The sequence below is a fragment of the Oncorhynchus nerka genome, linkage group LG6 (genome assembly GCF_034236695.1).
Source record: "Oncorhynchus nerka isolate Pitt River linkage group LG6, Oner_Uvic_2.0, whole genome shotgun sequence".
Classification (NCBI taxonomy): domain Eukaryota; kingdom Metazoa; phylum Chordata; class Actinopteri; order Salmoniformes; family Salmonidae; genus Oncorhynchus; species Oncorhynchus nerka.
In genome coordinates, this window is record NC_088401.1 from 49,813,245 (window position 1) to 49,833,486 (window position 20,242).

Below are 20,242 nucleotides of genomic sequence, written 5' to 3' on the forward strand. Positions count from 1 at the left end.
GCTAATTTGTCCCAGGATATAAACATTGGGTTGTTATTGTACCTGAACTGTACAAGGTCCTATACAATTAATCCACAGAAAAAAGGGTCAACCAAGTTTGTTTCTAGTAATCTCTCCTCCTTCAGGATTCTTCTTTTGACTTTATATGGCGGTTGGCAACCAACTTTAAGGTGCATTACCACCACCAACTGGACTGGAGTGTGGACCTCAATTCATCTTTCAATCACCCACGTGGGTATAGGCTCCTAAAAACCAATGAGGAGATGGCACGTGGATATATGCTCCTAAAAACAAACAAGGAGATGGGAGAGGCGGGATTTGCAGCACCTGAAGCATCACAAATAGAACCAAGTTCTATTTTAGTGCCTGGCTATGCAGACTCGATTGAGCAGTGCGGGTGCAATGATTGAATAACATGTATGTGTACATTTATTTTGCAACACTCGAGCACGCGACGCAAGCGGTGTGGTCAGCATGAGAATTCCAGATTGTCTGCATAATCAAATGACATTCAGCTCCGACACCCATACATACTGCACAAGACATGCCACCAGGGGTCTCTTCACAGTCCCCATGTCCAAAACAAATTCACGGCAACGCACAGTATTATACAGAGCCATGATCGTATGGAACTCCCTTCCATCTTCAATTACTCGAGCAAACTTTCAATTTACCTTAAGAAAATGATTAAACAACATCTCATGGAACGGCGGGGACTGTGAGGCGACACAAACACACATGCACACACACTAAGGGCGTCGGCATGCTTCAGTTCGGCTGGCGCCCAGCCACACTTTGCGAGCCGACCGGAATGAGTGTGCTCGCATACTCCCTTAAAAGACCTTCACTTGGAAAAAGGAGAAAAAAGCAGCAATAGTACGGGTTGTCCATTTTGAAATTCTGTAGTTAGTATAAACTTCCTCAAAATAGTCCGAATGAGGAATATTAATCTAAGATAACTCTGCGGAGCAGATCTTCGTCGCGCAATTTGACATCTAACTAAGCTGTTTGGTGTAGCACACTACAAGTACACCAAAAGTATGTGGACACCTGCTCGTTGAATATCTCATTCCAAAATCATGCATTCGGGCAGGAAGCATTCTCTTAGCATCCGCCAAACCCAGATTCGTCTGTCGGACTACCAGATGGTGAAGTGAGATTCATCATTCCAGAGAACGCGTTTACACTGCTCCAGCGTCCAATGGCGGTGAGCTTTACACCACTCCAGCCGACACTTGGCATTGCGCATGGTGATCATAGGATTGAGGTGGGACGCTCAGCCATTGTGTGACCTACCACTTCGCGGCTGAGTTGTTGTTGCTCCTAGACTTTTCCACTTCACAATAACAGCACTTACAGTTGACTGGGGCCGTTGTAGCAGGGCAGAAATTTTATGAACTGACTTGTTGGAAAGGTGGCATCCTATGATGGTGTCACGTTGAAAGTCACTGAGCTCTTCAGGCCATTCTACTGCCAATGTTTGTCTGTGGAGATTGCATGGCTGTGTGCTCGATTTTATAAACCTGTTAGCAACGTGTGTGGCTGAAATAGCCGAATCCACTAATTTGAAGGGGTGTCCACATACTTTTGTATATATAGTGTATTTCTCAATGGAAAAAATTGCACGAAAATGAGTCGTGTCCCGTTGAATGACAACAAAGACTTTATTGATTAATCTGTACTGTTGACCAATCACCGACGAAGGGGCATAGACTTTGGCTCTGAACTTTGACTTGCTTCCACAAAAAGTTGTGTGCCCGAACAGCTGAAAATTGTCACCGAAGCCCAATACGAATGAAAAACATCACACAATGTTGTCATAATATACAGTACCAGCAAGATTTTATACAAAGCCTACTCATTCAAGTTTTTTTGTAATTTTCTACATTGTAGAATAATAGTGAAGACATCAAAACTATAAAATAACACATATGGAATCATGTAGTAACCAAAAAAGTGTTACACAAATCAGATGTATTTATATTTGAGATTCTTCAAAGTAGCCACCTTTGCCTTGATGACAGCTTTTCAGACTCTTGGCATTCTCTCAACCAGCTTCATCTGGAATGCTTTTCCAGCAGTTTTGAAGGAGTTCCCACATATGCTGAGCACTTGTTGGCTACTTTTCCTTCACTCTACGGTCCAACTCATCCCAAACCATCTCAAATGGATTGAGGTAATGTGATTGTGGAGGTCAGGTCATCTGATGCAGCACTTCATCACTCTCCTTCTTGGTCAAATAGCCTTTACACAGCTTGGAGGTGTTTTGGGTCGTTGTCCTGTTGAAAAACAAATGATAGTCCCACTAAGCGCAAACCAGATGGGATGGCGTATCGCTGCAGAATGCTGTGGTAGCCATGCTGGTTAAGTGTGCCTTGAATTGTAAATAAATCACTGACAGTGTTACCAGCAAAGCACCATCACACCTCCTCCTCCATGCTTCACGATGGGAGCCACACATGCGGGGATCATCCGTTCACCTACTCTGCGTCTCACAAAGACATGGCGGTTGGAACCAAAAATCTAAAATTTGGACTCATCAGACCAAAGGACAGATTTCCACCGGTCTCATGTTTCTTGGCCCAAGCAAATCTCTTTCTTCTTTCTTTCTTTCTTTCTTTCTTTCTTTCTTTCTATTGGTGTCCTTTAGTAGTTGTTTCTTTGCAGAAATTCGACCATGAAGGCCTGATTCACGCAGTCTCCTCTGAACAGTTGATGTTGAGATGTGTCTGTTACTTCAACTCTGTGAAGCATGTATTTGGGCTGCAATTTCTGAGGCTGGTAACTCTAATGAACTTATCCTCTGCAGCAGGTAACCCTGGGTCTTCCTTTCCTGTGGCGGTCCTCATGAGAGCCAGTTTCATCACAGCTCTTGATGATTTTAGCGACTACAGTTGAAGAAACATTCAAAGTTCTTGACATTTCCCATTTTGACTCACCTTCATGTCTTAAAGTAATGATGGACTGTCGCTTCTCTTTGCTAATTTGAGCTGCTCTTGCCATAATATGGACGTATGGGGTATCTTCTCTATACCACCCCTACATTTACATTACATTTAAGTCATTTAGCAGACGCTCTTATCCAGAGCGACTTACAAATTGGACCTACCTTGTCACAACACAACTGATTGGCTCAAATGCATTAAGAAGGAAAGTAATTCCACAAATTGACTATTAACAAGGCACACCTGTTAATTGCACTCATTCCAGGTGACTGACTACCTCATGAAGCTGGTTGAGAAAATGCCAAGAGTGTGCAAGGCCATCATCAAGGCAAAGGGTGGCGGCTTTGAAGAATCCTAAAATCTCAAATCTATTTTGATTTGTTTAACACTTTTTTGGTTTCTAATGATTCCATATGTGTTATTTCATAGTTTTGAGGTCTTCGTGATTGTTCTACAATGTAGAAAATAGTATAAACAAAGAAAAACCCTGGAATGAGTAGGTGTCCAAACTTTTGACTGGTACTGTTTACACCAACTCTTCCGAACTGTTCCGGCTGGGAAGCATGCGAACGCCTTTACACACATAATTTATTTTTATTTTTATTATTATTATGTATTTTTTTTGAATGATTGTTTGTATATCGTTGTATTTTAAATTTGTGTGACTGTCCTCGTCTATCAGTGTTTAAGAAGAGTAGCTGCTGCTTCTGCAAAAGCTAATGGGGATCCAAATAAACAAATAGAGTTGACAGGCTACAGCGTGACGATAGAGACACACACACACACACACACACACTCTCTTAAGAACCATAGTCATGAATATTTCAATACATACAGAATAGCAGAACCTTTTCAGTTATCTGTATCTTTCTGTGTGTGTCCCATCAGAGTTGGGCTGCTTCCTCACATGAGCTAGGGTAGAGAAGTATATCAAGGCTTCCTTCCTCTCTTGGAATCCGAACAGTGGGGTGTGAAGAATAAATCACACTGTCTCTCCTGACAAGGAAGGAGAGACACAGGGAGAAAGAGGGAGAAAGAGGGAGATGTGAGTGGATTCATATATAGTACGGAGATCAAATGAAACAAACACTCAAATCAGAGGAGAGAGGGAAAGGAGGAGAGAAAAGAGTACAGGAAAAATGCACCCGGGGGCGGATGAGGGTGTGTACAGGGAGGGAGTTGCAGATTGACAAATTCAGCTGTGTGCGTGTGACTGTGCGTGTGCTTACATGCGGGTGTGTATTGCCCTGCTCACCTTCCCTCTCCTCTCTGAGTCAGGCCCTGTTGGAGACCCAGAGAGCGCTGCGTAACAATGTTCCCAACTTCACCTTCAACCTGGGCTTCTCAGGGAAGTTCTTCCATGCAGGTAAGAGCGGAGAACACAGCATCCCACTCATGCAGTACAAGATCTGTGTACTGAAGCTTATTACTGATAGCATCACAGTTTATACTCCAGTACTCCTTGGTTTATCACCAGAAATCCTAGTTTCCTCTTGTCCTCCTCTCTCTGTGATTATCTTCCTCACCTTCTATCTCACCCTTGTCCATTCCCTGACAAACTCCTTTCTTTGCCCTTTTCATGTTTCATATTCTCTCTGTGCTCCACTGTCCTCCCCTTCTTCCACTATTCCTCTTCTCACCTCCTATTCTCCTCTTCTCCCTCCCCCGTCCTCCCTTCGTGTCCAGGGTCAGATGAGGAGGACCTGGGGGATGACCTGCTCCTCTCCTACGTCAATGAGTTCTGGTGGTTCCCCCACATGTGGAGCCACATGCAGCCCCACCTTTTCCACAACCAGTCAGTGCTAGCCGAACAGATGCTTCTCAACAAGAGGTTCGCTATGGTGAGTCTATGTCTGTCTGGAGGCTAGCAGTGGGATGCCAGCAATTAGCCCACCTCACTATGTTGCTCCAAATGAGAAATTCAAACTTTAGCTTAACACAGCTAGTACCACTGTGAATATAATTGTTATTCCTTCTGTCTCCCTACCGACCTTATATTCCTCTCTCTCTCACTCTCTCTCTCGCTCTGTCCTTTCTTCTTCACACCCACCCCCCTCCATCTCCCCCTCCCTCTCTCTATCTCTAGGAGCACGGTATCCCCACTAACATGGGCTATGCGGTAGCCCCCCACCACTCGGGTGTGTACCCAGTTCACCTGCAGCTGTACGATGCCTGGAAGAAGGTGTGGGGCATCAAGGTGACCAGCACGGAGGAGTACCCCCACCTCAAACCTGCCCGCTTCAGACGGGGATTCATACACAGCGGTATCAGCGTGAGTCACAGAACCTTTACCGACAGTTGCACTCTCTCTCTCTCCCTTATTCTCTTTACTCTTTCTTGCCTCGACCCTCTTCTGTGTTTGCATCTCTCCTCCACTTCTCTCTGTTCCTACCTCCATCGACATCTTTCTATCTCTTCCCCCCCACTTGTCTCTGTCCTCCCATGAGTGGTTGATATAACAGCGGTAGGATTTTATTTATATCACCGTGGCAACAGTGGCCTTGGAATGGACAAGTCTCATTAGGCCTTCCCGTTGGGTCAGTAAGTGTGTTTTGAGGATCCCTCTACAGCAGGTGGTGATACTGGACCGTAGCCACGCCAACCACTTGGCTGGCCCCCAAACACTACCTCCTGGAATATAGCAACACCATCCACGGCGATGACCGTAACACCGGCTTAATAACACAACAACAGCAACACGGGTTGCTGTAACCATAAATCACCAAAACATAACTTCATCTTCTTCGAAATACATTCTAAAATAAATCCGGTAGTCTAGTGTCTACAGTGTGTGGTGTTGCCAGTAGTTTTCCTCCCCTGCGCTCTGTATCTCTCTATTTTTGTCTGCCCTTGAGATGCAGCTCTGAGTGGTCCAGTCTTCTCTGCTCTGCTCATACAATACATTAGATGATTGATATTCAGATCCCCAGACACTCTCTCTCGCTGCGTGTGTATTTGAATGAATTTCCATATAGACTCAGAGCGAATGAGGTTTGCTTTCCCCAAACGAGAAGTATAATATGAAGATTATTGAACACAAAAGCGGTGATATTGCCTAATATGTTTTGCATTGACTAGACCAGTGGGGCTGGTGTGTGTGTGTGTGTGTGTGTGTGTGTGTGTGTGTGTGTGTGTGTGTGCAGGTCTTGCCCAGACAGACGTGTGGTCTGTTCACACACACCATATTCTATAAGGAGTACCCAGGCGGACCCAACGAGCTGGACAAACTCATCAACGGAGGAGAGCTGTTCCTCACTGTCCTACTCAACCCGGTGAGTTAACGCGCACACACACAAACGCATGCACACACACTCTTTCATTCTCTCTATACATTCAATCACTACTCAGACTATCAGAGTGGATTGAAGTGAACCTTTCTGTCTTTCTCTCTCCATTTTCCTTCATCCATCTCTCCTCCTCCAGATCAGTATTTTCATGACCCACCTGTCTAACTACGGTAACGACCGGCTGGGCCTTTACACCTTCAAAAGCCTGGTGGCCTTCCTGCAGACGTGGACCAATCTGCGGCTACAGACCCTGCCTCCCGTCCAGCTGGCCCACAGATACTATAACCTCTTCCCTAACGAGAAAGACCCACTCTGGCAGGTCAGTCTGTGGGAGAGAGAGCGAGAGAGAGTGGCTGGAACTGGATGTGTGCATTAACTAATACTGGGATGTTAAAGGGGTGCTCCACTCAAAATACAACCTAACATGTTAACAGTCTTGGAGAAATCAGCTACATCCAAGGGAAGTAAGAATATCATTATAGGTTGTATTTTAGGTTAGGTTGTATTTTGCATGGATCCTCCCTTGAGTAATTTATTCAGGTTAGTCTCATTTATTTAACAGGAGTCCTGGTTGGACCCTTGTCCTGTACACCACAATCTGTTGCCAAGAATTGTGTTTGTGTTCAAAGGGCATCTCCATTGATAGTTCCAATATGTCCTCGGGATGTTGTATGGATGGATTTGTTCAGGGTTCATTAAGCAACTGGATACTTGTAAGAATTTCTAATGATCTTCATAAACCCTGATCCTACAGGATCCCTGCGAGGACAAAAGGCACAAGGACATCTGGTCAAAGGAGAAAACGTGTGACCGCTTCCCCAAGCTGCTTGTCATTGGGCCTCAGAAGACAGGTGAGAGAGACGGAACACCAGCAACCCCCAGTGGGCATCACCAGAAATGACTCTCGGTCCACAATCTCACGTTGCTTTGTTTCACCTCGTTTCTGTTTCATTTCCCTACCTCATGTAATTATTTACAATAGTTCGAGTTGAGACGTCTATGGTCTGGTCTGTAGGAGGGAGGTTTCGAGACTTTGGGCTGAAGAGGTGTCGTTCTTTCAGTGTTACACACTCTCAGTACAGAACAGAACAGACTAACAGGAACTGACCTGTCACAGATGACCGACTGACTCGCTCTCCTCCAGAGTGAAAGCAGAAGGAAGTTTATGAGGAACACACACTCACCGACACTAATGGGAATGGGACACTAACGAGACAATTTATTAGATTATTAATTGTTATGGCTGCGGCAAGGTGCTTCAAAGTCAATTTGTCAATGCCTCAAAATAGATTCTCCCTCTCGCTTCTCTCTCTCTCCTTCTTCCCCTCCCCCCTATGTCTTTCTCTATCCACTTCCTCCCCTCCCCGTCTCTCTCCCTCCCTCCCTCCTCTCCATAGGTTCTACAGCCCTCTATCTGTTCCTGGGCATGCACCCTGACCTGACCAGTAACTACCCCAACAAGGAGACCTTTGAGGAGATCCAGTTCTTCAATGGACACAACTACCACAGAGGCATCGACTGGTATGACTGCCACCGAGAAAGAGCTCTGGGCCCGTGTTCATAAAGCATCTCAGAGTAGGAGTGCTAATCTAAGATCAGGTCCCCACAGTCCATGTAATGGTATTCCTTATGATCTAAAAGGCAAAACTGATCCTAGATCAGCACTCCTACTCTGAGACGCTTTAAGCACATGGGCCGTGTTCTGTTCTAGCTGCACAGACAGAATTACAATAAGCAGGGTGATCGCGAAGTGGATGACAACTTAGAGGCGCTTGCGCAGACCCAGACAATGTCTAGAGACTTTCCATTGAACATGCTTTCTAGTCCAGGAGCTTAATATGTGCTTCTGTCAGTGCATAATTTAGTTGGTGTATCTGTTTACTCTTTTGGTGAACACACAGGTACATGGAGTACTTCCCCCTGCCCTCCAACACCAGCTCAGACTACTACTTTGAGAAAAGTGCCAGCTACTTTGACTCCGAGGTGGCAGCGGAGCGGGCGGCCACCCTCCTGCCCAAGGCCAAGATCATCACCATCCTCATCAACCCAGCCGACCGCGCTTACTCCTGGTACCAGGTTGGTTATAACTCTTTATAATGCATGAGACATAACCATTCTTCCTTATTAACATGTAATATCCAATCCTGGTACCAAGTCTTAGAAATGCTTATAACTGTTAGAATTTATAGTAATGTATGAGTAGTTAGGCCTATGTCATGCTCTTATTACTGAGTTATAACCACTATTGTTACTAGGTCAGTTATACCTCATCAGGCACCATATTACTTAGTACCATATTAACACAACACCATTTATTCTCTCTGCTTCCCCTTACAGCACCAGCGTGCCCATGATGACCCGGTGGCTCTGAAGTACTCCTTCCATGATGTCATCACGGCTACCCATGATTCCCCGGTAAAACTGCGTGTGCTCCAGAACCGCTGTCTGGTGCCAGGCTGGTACGCCATCCACATGGAGCGCTGGCTCAGCCACTACCACTCCAGCCAGGTCCTGGTTCTGGACGGGCAGCAGCTGAAGACTGAGCCGGCCTCAGTCATGGACAGGATCCAGAAGTTTCTGGGCCTGGTCAACACCGTCAACTACCACAATATCCTAGCGTGAGTTCTCTTTAGCAACACATAGCAGCTAACCTACCTCACCATTTATAAAGTTCATTCAGTAACTGATTCCAAGTGTCCCAGGTGTAGGTTTAGGTACGTTTACAAAATGTTCTGATTTTCTTCAGGTTTGACCCCAAGAAAGGCTTCTGGTGTCAGCTGCTGGAGGGAGGGAAGACCAAGTGTCTGGGGAAGAGCAAGGGGCGGAGGTACCCTGACATGGACCCGGAGGTAAAAGTTCTCATTTGCCAATACAAGTTGTTCACTGATATTTGCTTAATTAAGATACATGTTTGTAGACTACCTCTACGATTATCCTGCTTGTAACTGATAAGGGGTGTTTATTGATTGAATCTTGGCTGTGGGGGTAATTATCATATTATCTCTCTCTAAATCACTCCCATTGTTCTCTCTTTCTCTTTCCTCCAGTCCCAGTCGTTCCTCAGGGAGCACTACAGGGATCACAACATAGAGCTGTCTAAGCTGCTGTACAGAATGGGCCAGCCCCTGCCCGGTTGGCTCCGAGAGCAACTGATCCATACCAGGTAGAAGTACCGGGGGGGGGGGGGGGGCAGCTCAGCGGACAGTACCACAGCTCAACCATCCCCCTGACAGAATACCATATGGAGGAGCATGATTCTATCCCCTTAGAGGATTATTTTAATCCCTTAAAGAATCCATAAGGGATAAGTACTCACCCTTGACAAGGTTCAGAAGGGGTGTGTTTTCTGATCACCTGTCAAAGTGAAGATTAGGATGCACGAGCCTCCTTCTCAGGGTGCCCTTCATAAGAGGGAAGGGCATGGAGAAAGGGAGAGCAGGGATTGTGATTTACGAGTTGGCAGTGAGTCTACAATGGCCTGCCACCTAAGTTCTCTCCCCTCACTCCCCAAGTTGCACCTCCCCATGATGCACCACCACCCTCATTTGGTACGGTCTAGGAACGGAGACCCCCCAACAGGACTGTACCACCTCTTACGGGGGTTTACCTGTGATACAGACAGGATGGGATAGAGACGGGGGTGGTCAACCCTTATCCGCTCTTCCTTTGACTATCCCTTGCCTTACTCACATGGACTCAGACCTTACTCTTGGGAGGAAGAGGAGGATGAAGAGGAAGAGTGAGACTTGGCTAGCCTGTACAGTACCAGTCGTTTAAGGCTGGGCGGAAATGAACAGTGTCAACTTGTGTCAGTCAACACTCTACTCCCATATACTGCAAGACACAACTAACTGCCATTCTAGAAATTGGAAGATGAATTAATAAAGTAGATGATGAAACAATAGGGCAGATATGACAAATGAGTAGAGATCAATTAGCATTTGAATGAATAAAAAATGAATGGCATTAGTTGGAAATGCCTGTGGTCTCTGTCTAAAAACCAAGGGGGATATGTTGTGTATTGACTGGTAGTCTTATTCACTAGGCCTTTGTAGACACTAGACATTAATGCATTTACCAGTGCCAGGACAGAATCAGCACCACTACATTGCATGGCCTATTGACAGTTCTTATTTTTTAAAGATTTTTTTTACCCCTTTTTTGTTTATTTTAACTTTGGAGACGCGTTATTGTAGAATTGACCAGAAAGACGTTTTGCTTACTCTCCCTTTCGGATGGAGTTGATTGCACAGCACAGGGGGGTGCCAGGCTGCACATGTTAAAAGCACAATATGCAAAGTGGTACATCTCTTAAAAAGACTCTACAAATTCACACAGGTTCTCATTAACCCCTTTGAGCAAAACACGTTGAAAATAAGTATTTCTGGTCGAAAAGATGTTGAAATGACGTATTTTTAACGTCTTGTGCTCACTGGGACAGGTTGTCTGTATGTGAAGTTGGACATAAGCTATGTTTAAATGCTCTCATGGAGATAGAAAATGAGAAAACAAAACAATATTTTTATTGAGGATGTCGTCAAAGCTGTGTATATTTTTGTCTCTTTCTTCTATTTAATTTGTTATTAGCAGGTGTTCATAGTATTTCTGCGTTGCATCAGGGAGGATATAAAAGATGCACATCTAACATAGTCAATATGAGCCTATACAGTTCAAGTCAGATGTTTACATACACCTTAGCCAAATACATTTAGACTCAGTTTTTCACAATTCCTGACATTTAATCCCAGTAAAAATGCTGTATTTTAGGTCAGTTAGGATCACCACTTTATTTTAAGAGTGTGAAATGTCAGAATAATAGTAGAGAGAATGGTAGAGAGAATTTATTTCAGATTTTATTTATTTCATCACATACCCAGAGGGGTCAGAAGTTTATATACACTCAATTAGTATTTGGTAGCGTTGCCTTTAAATTGTTTAACTTGGGTCAAATGTTTCGGGTAGCCTTCCACAAGCTTCCCACAATACGTTGGGTGAATTTCAGCCCATTTTTCCTGACAGAGCTGGTGTAACTGTGTCAGGTTTGTAGGCCTCCTTGCTCGCACATGCTTTTTCAGTTCTGCCCACAAATGTTCAATAGGATTGAGGTCAGGGCTTCGTGATGGCCACTCGAATACCTTGACTATGTTGTCCTTAAGCCAGTTTGCCACAAGTTTGGAAGTATGCTTGGGGTCATTATCCATTTGGAAGACCCATTTGCGACCAAGGTTTAACTTCCTGACTGATGTCTTGAGATGTTGCTTCAATGTATCCACATAATTGTCCTCCCTCATGATGCCATCTATTTTGTGAAGGGCACCAGTCCCTCCTGCAGCAAAGCACCCCCACAACATGATGCTGCCACCCCCGTGCTTCACGGTTGGGTTGGTGTTCTTTGGCTTGCAAGCCTCGCCCTTTTTCCGCCAAACATAACAATGGTCATTATGGCCAAACAGTTCTATTTTTGTTTCATCAGACCAGAGGACATTTCTCCAAAAAGTATGATCTTTGTCCCCAAGTGCAGTTGCAAACCGTAGTCTGGCTTTTTTATGGCGGTTTTTGAGCAGTGGCTTCTTCCTTGCTGCGCTGCCTTTCTGGTTATGTCGATATAGGACCTGTTTTACTGTGGATATATATAGTTTTGCACCTGTTTCCTCCAGCATCTTCACAAGGTCCTTTGCTGTTGTTCTGGGATTGATTTGCACATTTTGCTTCAAAGTACGTTCATCTCTAGGAGACAGAACGCGTCTCCTTCCTGAGCGTTATGATTGGCTGCGTGGTCCCATGGCGTTTATAGTTTGTACAGGCGTCTATTGTTTGTACAGATGAATGTGGCACCTTCAGGCATTTGGAAATTGCTCCTAAGGATGAACCAGACTTGTGGAGTTCTACAATTTTTTTTTCTGAGGTCTTGGCTGAATTCTTTGTATTTTCGAAAGAGGTAGGCCTTGAAATACATCCACAGGTACACCTCCAATTGACTTAAATGATGTCAATTAGCCTATCAGAAGCTTCTAAAGCCATGACATCATTTGCTGGAATTTTCCAAGCTGTTTAAAGGCACAGTCAATTTAGTGTATGTAAACTTCTGACCCACTGGAAAATTGATACAGTGAATTATAAGTGAAATAATCTGTCTGTAAACAATTGTTGGAAAAAGTACATGTCATGCACAAAGTAGATGTCTTAACCGACTTACCAAAACTAATGTTTGTTTAACAAGAAATGTGTGGAGTGGTTGAAAAACGAGTTTTAATGACTCCAACCTAAGTGTATATGTAAACTTCAGACTTCAACTCTACGTACGGTATAGTTCCTAATTTGTTGGTCACATGGTTTTACCACCGCAACCATAGATATCAAAAAGCTGCTCTTACTGTCTGCAATTGTTGTCAGTCGATATAACAATGCACATGCATTTCCTGACTATGTCATGTCATGTTGTAGACATACGTTATTGCATGTGGTCGAGGTGACATTCTTTCAGCCCCCTCTCACAATGCAATGAGAGAGGTTCTTAAGTGGGAGAGAATCAGCCAGGCCGTATTGAATTGTCACTACAATGGGTCATATAATACAGTGCCATCTGCTAAAGGTCCAAGCAGATCTTCTGTTTCCTGTCTGTTCATACCATCCCCTCTCATCTCTCCTCACGCAGCCAACTGGTGTACAGAGGTCCTTGATTTCTTTATAGAAAGTATTATTGACACGATAATAACGCATAATAACAGCAATGATGGTACTAATCTCCCTGGACTGTACGATAAAGACGTGTAATTGTCGTCAATCATTTTTACAGTGTAACTGATATTGTTGGTGCTTTTTAATTTGCAAATAAACACCACTGTATTTTTGTCTCGTTGGTCAATTTGCTCTTCTTCCCCCTCTGAGTTTTCAGATAAGCACTCTATAATTTGGAACGGAGAAACGGATTACTGCTCAAACAAAGTATGTTTTGGCATTAGAGAAGACGGAGATTGGAACAGTCTCACGTATGAGGAAATGAACAATGAGGAAACTCACTATTAGGGTCTGGTGTGTTCGCATTTTTTCCCCCTGCTTATTTTATAAACATAATCTTATCGTGGTTTTAGTTTCACAGTATATTTTAACCTTTTGGGGGGTTTCAGTTTGAAGCTGTGTTAGAAGATCAGTACAGATATCCATCTCCAGACTGACTGAGTCTAAACTGACTATGAGTAAACGTGTACCGTATTGAGACTTTTCTTGTCCTCACATTATGATCTGATTTATCTTGACAGCATCTCCTTCTCATCGCCGCTTCCTTAAAACGAAAATCCCCAACCTTCACTGTAGAATTAAGGGGAATCCTGATCAAAGAACTAGGGAATGACCGATGATCCGTTTACAGAAGTAGATAATAGCCTTCAAGACATCCAATGAGAATAGAACTTTATAATATGACAATGTTGTCTCCGGGGAGAAGGGTTTCAAACATCTTGCATCATTTTCAACTTGAATATCATACTAACCTTTCCTATTTACCATACTGCAGCTTCTAAAGTATCTGCATCCCCATTTCAGAGTAGAATTAAGGACAAAAGCCAAATGTTATTTTTTTCTATATATATATTATTACCTCCTGAAAATAAGAGAAGCAAAATATTGCACTGGTTCAAACCTTTATCCATAAATATTATTTATATTAATTGTTTTATCAAATAAATCTCATATAATTACTGGGGGAGTTTAGGTGCAGGGCTAGATAAACACGGGGGTATCCGTTGTAAATGTTGCACCCATTCAAGAATGAATTATGATCTGTAGAGTAAAAGCGTTTCCTCGTAAACCAATCAAATGGGATGTTCATTTTAAATGTTAAATCTGAGGGATTTTCTAACCACTATTAATGCTATGAAAAGTTTAACTACTTTCTCTTCATCCGTTCAGATTTGTCTGCCTCCATCAACAAGTGATGCAGGGCAGGTTGACCAATGACAGCTTAGAATAAACTCCTCGACAATGTAGTTGAACCTGCCCATCACTTTATTGACTCGGGACTTTCCATTTAATTCCAGGCTAGACCATTTTTCTATTCATTTCAGCCCGATACTTTCTCCGAATAGATCCCTTCCTCATTTACTACACTGTTAAATCGTTGCGTTCGTCGGGTCCAGACTAGTTTTGATTTGAGAGAACTTGGACGTGGAGAGAATGGAGGGGCAACAGCAACATGATGACGCTCTCCTGGAGCGCACAGGGAGCCAGGACGTGATCCTACCAATGACAGCTACAAGAGGGTGAGACACAATTACTGAAAAATCTATAAAACATGTTTCATTTGTTAAGTATTAGAAATGAAATATGTTTTATAGATGTTGCAGTTAAATCGGTAAACATTCATTTTGCCTATAGGGTCAGTGTTTCTTTACCTTCCAAATGAAGGTTCAAGTATGTATAAACTCAAATTATTTTTTTATAATATCAAAAAGGATATATAAAATAATACTAGGAAAGTCCTTAAAAAGGTGTAATATGTTATGCTTAAGGTTACAACTGGTAGGCTATGCTATTCTGAATTTACATCATTATTGAAAGTATGCACAAATGATATTGAACATGCAATCACGACATTTGATTTCATGTATTTTTTTGAATTACATTCCCAAGGTGTTGATTATAGTCATTGTTGAGGGAGTATTAAAAAAATGGGAGCTATCTGATTAGGTGGCCTTCCCCATACTTTCGCTCTTTCCAAGTCAAAGCCTCTGCCTGGCAACTAGTGAGGTCTCACAAACCTGCATTAATCATTGGCTCAGGAATGAGGAACAGAAAACGGTTTAATATTTTCATTCTAAAAAGGGAGGTGGGTACTTCTTTGTTGCATAAGAACTGGTTTAGGATTAGCTTTTGACTCTGGACCAGGGCTTTGATTAGTTTTTTTGAGGTGCACTGATCTCACATAACATACCAGGGCAAACCCAAAAATGTCAGAGATGCAATTATGCACATCCTCATACCACTTTGAAAATGACATTTGATCCAGTCCCCATGGGGTCAAGGTGTAATCTCTATATCTCTCTGTAGGGCTTCTAACAGCCGTCCTTTGAAGATAGCGGGGTTCACAGTGTTGGCCTGTCTTCTCCTGGCCGGCCAGGCCTTCACTGCCTACATGGTCTTCAACCAGAGGGGCCAGATCCACGACATGGAGAAGAGCAATGACAACATGCGCAAGCAGCTGAGAAACAGACCTCCAGGTAAGAGGGGAAGGAAAGGGGAGGGAGGAACAAGGAGGGAAGGAGTGGTGTTGATGTAGGTAGTGTTGGTGGTCAAAGGAGAGGGAAGTGAGATATGCTTATTTAGGAAGAGAGACTGGGGGGACTTGATAGAAAAGAGGAATACAGGTACTGGGTTTATTCCTCTGAAGTTCAAAGTTCTGGGGGAGCTAGCTTTCTCCCAATTTGAAGTGTGCACTCATTGGTCTCTGTCACCCCCCTTTTGCTCAAGCAGTAGCCCCTGTCCAGATGCACATGCCCATGCTCAACATGCCCCGGCTGATAGACTTCACTGATGAGGACACCAAGACAGAAAAGACACCCATGACGGTATGACTCCTGTTTCCCCATTGCGGTCTTCTTAAAGGATTCTATGAACTGAGGAAAAGCGGTCACTAGATGGCAGCAACTACTCACTTGCAACTGTCAACTTGTGTGTAAACTCAAGTGAAATTGCATTGTATATCTACCCCCTTAGGAGTAAGCTCCCTCTTCCTGCTCTTTTGAAATTATAATACGAGTGTGATGAGTATTTATTTTCTGTTTGTCTCTCTGCTCTCCCACCAGAAATTGGAGGCCACTGCCATTGTGAGCCTAGAGAAGCAGGTGAAGGACCTGCTGCAGGTAAATTAATAAATGCATATTCATTTATCCACTCTTTGCATTGAAGTCACCTCTACAAAAGGACAGAGAAATGTCAAATATTGACCATCGATTGATTAAATCAATCATTTGATTGTCTGTTTTTATTAGAACCCCCAGCTGCCCCAGTTCAACGAGACGTTCCTGGCCAACCTACAGAGCCTGGAGAGACAGATGGAGGAGGCCGAGTGGAAGGTGAGACTGAATCTGTGTGTCCCAAATAGCACCCTATTCTCTCTTTAGTGCATTCCTTTTGACCATGGCCATAAGGCTCCTGTTTACCGTTTGGGACTCAGCCTGAGAACATATACTTATAATAGGCAGGACAAACATATTTCAACGATTTCACTTATATAATCAAAACCAATAAATGATAGCAAGTTTTTTTTTTTTTTGCCTCATTCAGTAGTTTGACCTAATTAAGTAGATTCATGTTGAAAAATAATGTGAAAATAATCATTTATATTCCTAAAGCATCAAATTAAATGATACTGTTGCTGCTTCCTGTTGTCATGGATTTTACATGTATAGCCCAGTGTCGAAACATTGGTTTTAGATGTCCAAATTCATAATCAATATGCTGAAATAAGTTGTGATATGTTGAAGACCATACAGAACAATGACTCCCTATAGACACACTATTCACACTTGTGTTCAGGTAACTTGTATTCTGGTAAATTAGTACCTTATAAACCTCTCAGGCACCAACATTTACCAGTCGGTCACTCTAGACTGGAATTAATTAGTACAAACCAAAGATATTTATCTGGTACAAGCAATTGAATTTCTAAGATGGTGATAAATATAAACTTTCATACTAACACAACCAATCTGAGAGGAAAAAAGGATGTGTATTTTCTGTAATTCTTGTGTGGTGAAAACATTAGTTTGTTTAATGTACTAAGACGTTTTGTCTACCATAGGGAATTTAGGGTAGTATAAAATATTTTGATTTAAGATGATAGTTAATGACGCACACTCACAGTTTTTTACAACAATGACATACATTTCTTACTACTTTAACCACAGAGAGAATTTTACCACAATTGTTAACCACAATTTAATCAGGCGCTCTAGACTAGAGCTTTACATAGTGACTGTGCAGCAGGCTGAATGTTTGATGTCTCTCCTTATAATATCCCATGAATATACAGTATATGACCCACACTTAGGCCTATCTTATTTGAACTTTAACCCCCGACTGTGTTTTCTGCAGGGTTTTGAGACTTGGGCACGTAATTGGCTGCTCTTCCAGATGGCCCAGGAGAAGCCCCCTGCACCCACCACACCTCAGCCTGGTGAGTTTAACACAAACCACCGCCATCACCACCACCCACCAACCTCTGTCTTGTCTCTCTGTCTCTTATTTCATCCACGACCTGAACCAAGTATTGAATAAAAACTCACCTTTTCTCTCCTCTTTTCTTTCGTCTTTCCCTCTCTTCTGTCTGTTCCTCAGCCGCTGGCCTGCAGACCAAGTGTAACCTGGAGAAGTCGTTCCACGGCCATAAGCTTGGTGCCTACCTACCTCAGTGTGACGAGCAGGGCAACTACCTGCCCATGCAGTGCTGGCACGCCACTGGTTTCTGCTGGTGTGTGGACAAGAACGGCAAAATCATCGAGGGCACCAGCATGCGTGGCAGAGCCACCTGTGACAGAGGTAGGAACTGGGCAGACAGTTATACAGCGTTAAGCGTTACTGACCTCTGTGTCCATGCAATTGCTTTTTAGTGCATTCTGCAGTCTATAACAAAGCTCATTTGCTCACTATTACACCTGCCATGGTATATCTATGCAGTTGTATGTACATATAGATAGTGATGTGACTATTTGTGTCTCATGCTCCGGTTTGTTCCCCGCAGTCCCCAGTCGGATGGCAGCTTTCCCCAGGATGATGCAGCTGAAGGAGTACAAGGGTGCGTGTTTAACAGACAAGCAGAAATAGAGAGGGAGAGAAATAAACTCAATAAGAAACAGACAGAGAGAGAGGGATGCAATACATAGACCACACTTGATTACATGGAACTAAAAGTTGTTGTCCGACTGTTTTTGTTTTTACACTGTGTACTGTTCATCTGAATAAATTGCATGATGGTTTCGTACATATGGTTGATTCTATTCTCTATATTTTGCAGATGAGTAAAAACACAGCTCCACCAGGGCACCAGCTGGCCTGCTCTCTCCTCGTCTCACTGCCAGATCGAAAAATGTTTTGTTTTTTTTACTTCTAATGACTATTTCACTCTTCCTCTATCATGATAAAGGTCAATTATATGGGATACAACACAATGAAATACTCTCTTTTGATTAATGGATAATAGTTTTCTTTGGACAGTATAAATGCTGTGAACATTATTAACAGCCTTTTTTTGCTTCTGAACTCAACACAGCTATGTAAAGCATTTGAGATATAAATACAAGATGTGTGTTACATTTTAAACCATGCACAACACCCAGACTTTTCCATCCCCAAACCCTGACCCAAACCCCTGTCAACTTTGACCCCTAGGCCCTTATCCTGGCCCTCCAATCATATCCAGCTGATGGGGGGCTAGCCCCACCCCGTTTCCCTATTCTGTCTCTCCACACATAGACTGCCATAGGGCTTATTTGATCAGCTTCTGTCTAGAGTTTCTAACATAGATGTAATGTTTTAAACCTCTATAACCATGTCTTTGAAGCATGCTTTGACTTTTATGAATGTAGGGATAGGTGAACCGATAAAAATTAATAAAGTGCTATTTCCTACTAAAATGTGTTTGTTTTTTTGTAACTCTTATTGTACATGAATCTCTTTTAGGACAGACTACTTAAACATACATGGTACCATCTGACTAGAGATTTTAGGTCTGGGATAACAGATGAATTTAACATGGAATCTACCCACCACAAAAAAACAACTAGTGTAAAATGAATGACCATAACAAGACTGCAGATTAAGGGTTATGCTATTTTTTTATTTTATTTATCCGCTATTTTACCAGGTAAGTTGACTGAGAACACGTTCTCATTTGCAGCAACGACCTGGGGAATAGTTACAGGGGAGAGGAGGGGGATTAATGAGCCAATTGTAAATTGGTTAGGAGTAGGCTACAGTAGGATGAAATTAACTGTTTGACACATCATCGGTTTTACTTTTCCCTCCATTAATGGTAAAGGTAGGATTGGGGGAGGGTAAGCTGATCCTAGATCTGTGCAGAACATCTATACTAAGATGTTGGTTACTGGAGAACATTACTTTTTAAAGCACAACATTTTGGTGTAGGGTGGCATGCCTCTATGTATAATGATGATGGTAATACAACATGCTCTGTGGCAGAGGGAGTATAATGCTTGGTAAATGACATACAATACATGACCAAAAGTATGTGGATACCTGCTCGTCGAACATCTCATTCCAAAATCATGGGCATTAATATGGAGTTGGTCCCCTCTTTGCTGCTGTAACATCCTCCACTCTTAAGTCGCTCTGGATAAGAGCGTCTGCTAAATGACTTAAATGTAAATGTAAAGACTTTCCACTAGATGTTGGAACATTGCTGCGGGGACTTACTTCCATTGCTGCGGGGACTTGCTTCCATTCAGTCAAGAGCATTAGGGAGGTTGGGCACTGATGTTGGGTGATTAGGCCTGGCTCACAGTCAGAGTTCCAATTCATCCCAAAGGTGTTTCAATGGGGTTGAGGTCAGGGGTCTGTGCACGCCAGTCAAGTTCTTCCACACCAATATCGACAAACCATTTCTGTATGCACCTCACTTTGTGCATGGGGGCATTGTCATGCTGAAACAGGAAAGGGCTATCCCCAATTTGTTGCCACAAAGTTGGATGCACAGAATCGTCTAGAATGTCATTGTATGCTGTAGTGTTAAGATTTCCCTTCAATGGAACTAAGGGGCCTAGCCCAAACCATGAAAAACAGCCCCAGACCATTATTCCTCATCCACCAAACTTTACAGTTGGCACTATGCATTCAGGCAGGTAGCGTTCTCCTGGCATCCACCAAACCCAGATTTGTCCGTCAGACTGCCAGATGGTGAAGCGTGATTCATCACTAGAGAAGGCGTTTTCAATGCTCCAGAGTCCAATGGCGGCAAACTTTACACCACTCCGGCGCTTGGCATTGTGCATGGTGATC

At 43.2% G+C, this 20,242-nt stretch overlaps 2 protein-coding genes across 3 annotated transcripts in view; both read left to right on the plus strand.

Annotated features, from left to right (window-relative positions):
• The window catches only part of ndst1a (N-deacetylase/N-sulfotransferase (heparan glucosaminyl) 1a), a 91,292-nt gene extending 78,209 nt beyond the window's left edge, over positions 1 to 13,083 (plus strand). Inside the window, 11 exon segments of the mRNA XM_029661770.2 lie at positions 4,224 to 4,311; positions 4,632 to 4,786; positions 5,032 to 5,217; positions 6,089 to 6,217; positions 6,369 to 6,551; positions 6,987 to 7,083; positions 7,630 to 7,753; positions 8,134 to 8,308; positions 8,570 to 8,850; positions 8,979 to 9,081; positions 9,280 to 13,083. Coding sequence (XP_029517630.2) covers positions 4,224 to 4,311; positions 4,632 to 4,786; positions 5,032 to 5,217; positions 6,089 to 6,217; positions 6,369 to 6,551; positions 6,987 to 7,083; positions 7,630 to 7,753; positions 8,134 to 8,308; positions 8,570 to 8,850; positions 8,979 to 9,081; positions 9,280 to 9,399 — 1,641 coding nt within the window. The 3' untranslated portion in view covers positions 9,400 to 13,083.
• Positions 13,084 to 14,273: 1,190 nt separating this feature from the next.
• On the plus strand, positions 14,274 to 18,861 carry cd74a (CD74 molecule, major histocompatibility complex, class II invariant chain a). Of its 2 annotated transcripts, none has more exons than XM_029661771.2 (9): positions 14,274 to 14,490; positions 15,278 to 15,447; positions 15,698 to 15,795; positions 16,033 to 16,089; positions 16,219 to 16,302; positions 17,324 to 17,405; positions 17,567 to 17,767; positions 17,970 to 18,023; positions 18,243 to 18,861. In XM_029661771.2, exons 1-9 carry the CDS (start codon positions 14,405 to 14,407, stop codon positions 18,248 to 18,250), a joined length of 840 nt encoding a protein of 279 aa, XP_029517631.2. In that variant the 5' UTR covers positions 14,274 to 14,404; the 3' UTR covers positions 18,251 to 18,861. The 2 variants fall into 2 exon arrangements, with proteins under 2 accessions (XP_029517631.2, XP_029517632.2); XM_029661772.2 differs by having other exon boundaries at positions 15,701 to 15,795.
• The last annotated feature ends 1,381 nt before the right edge of the window (positions 18,862 to 20,242 follow it).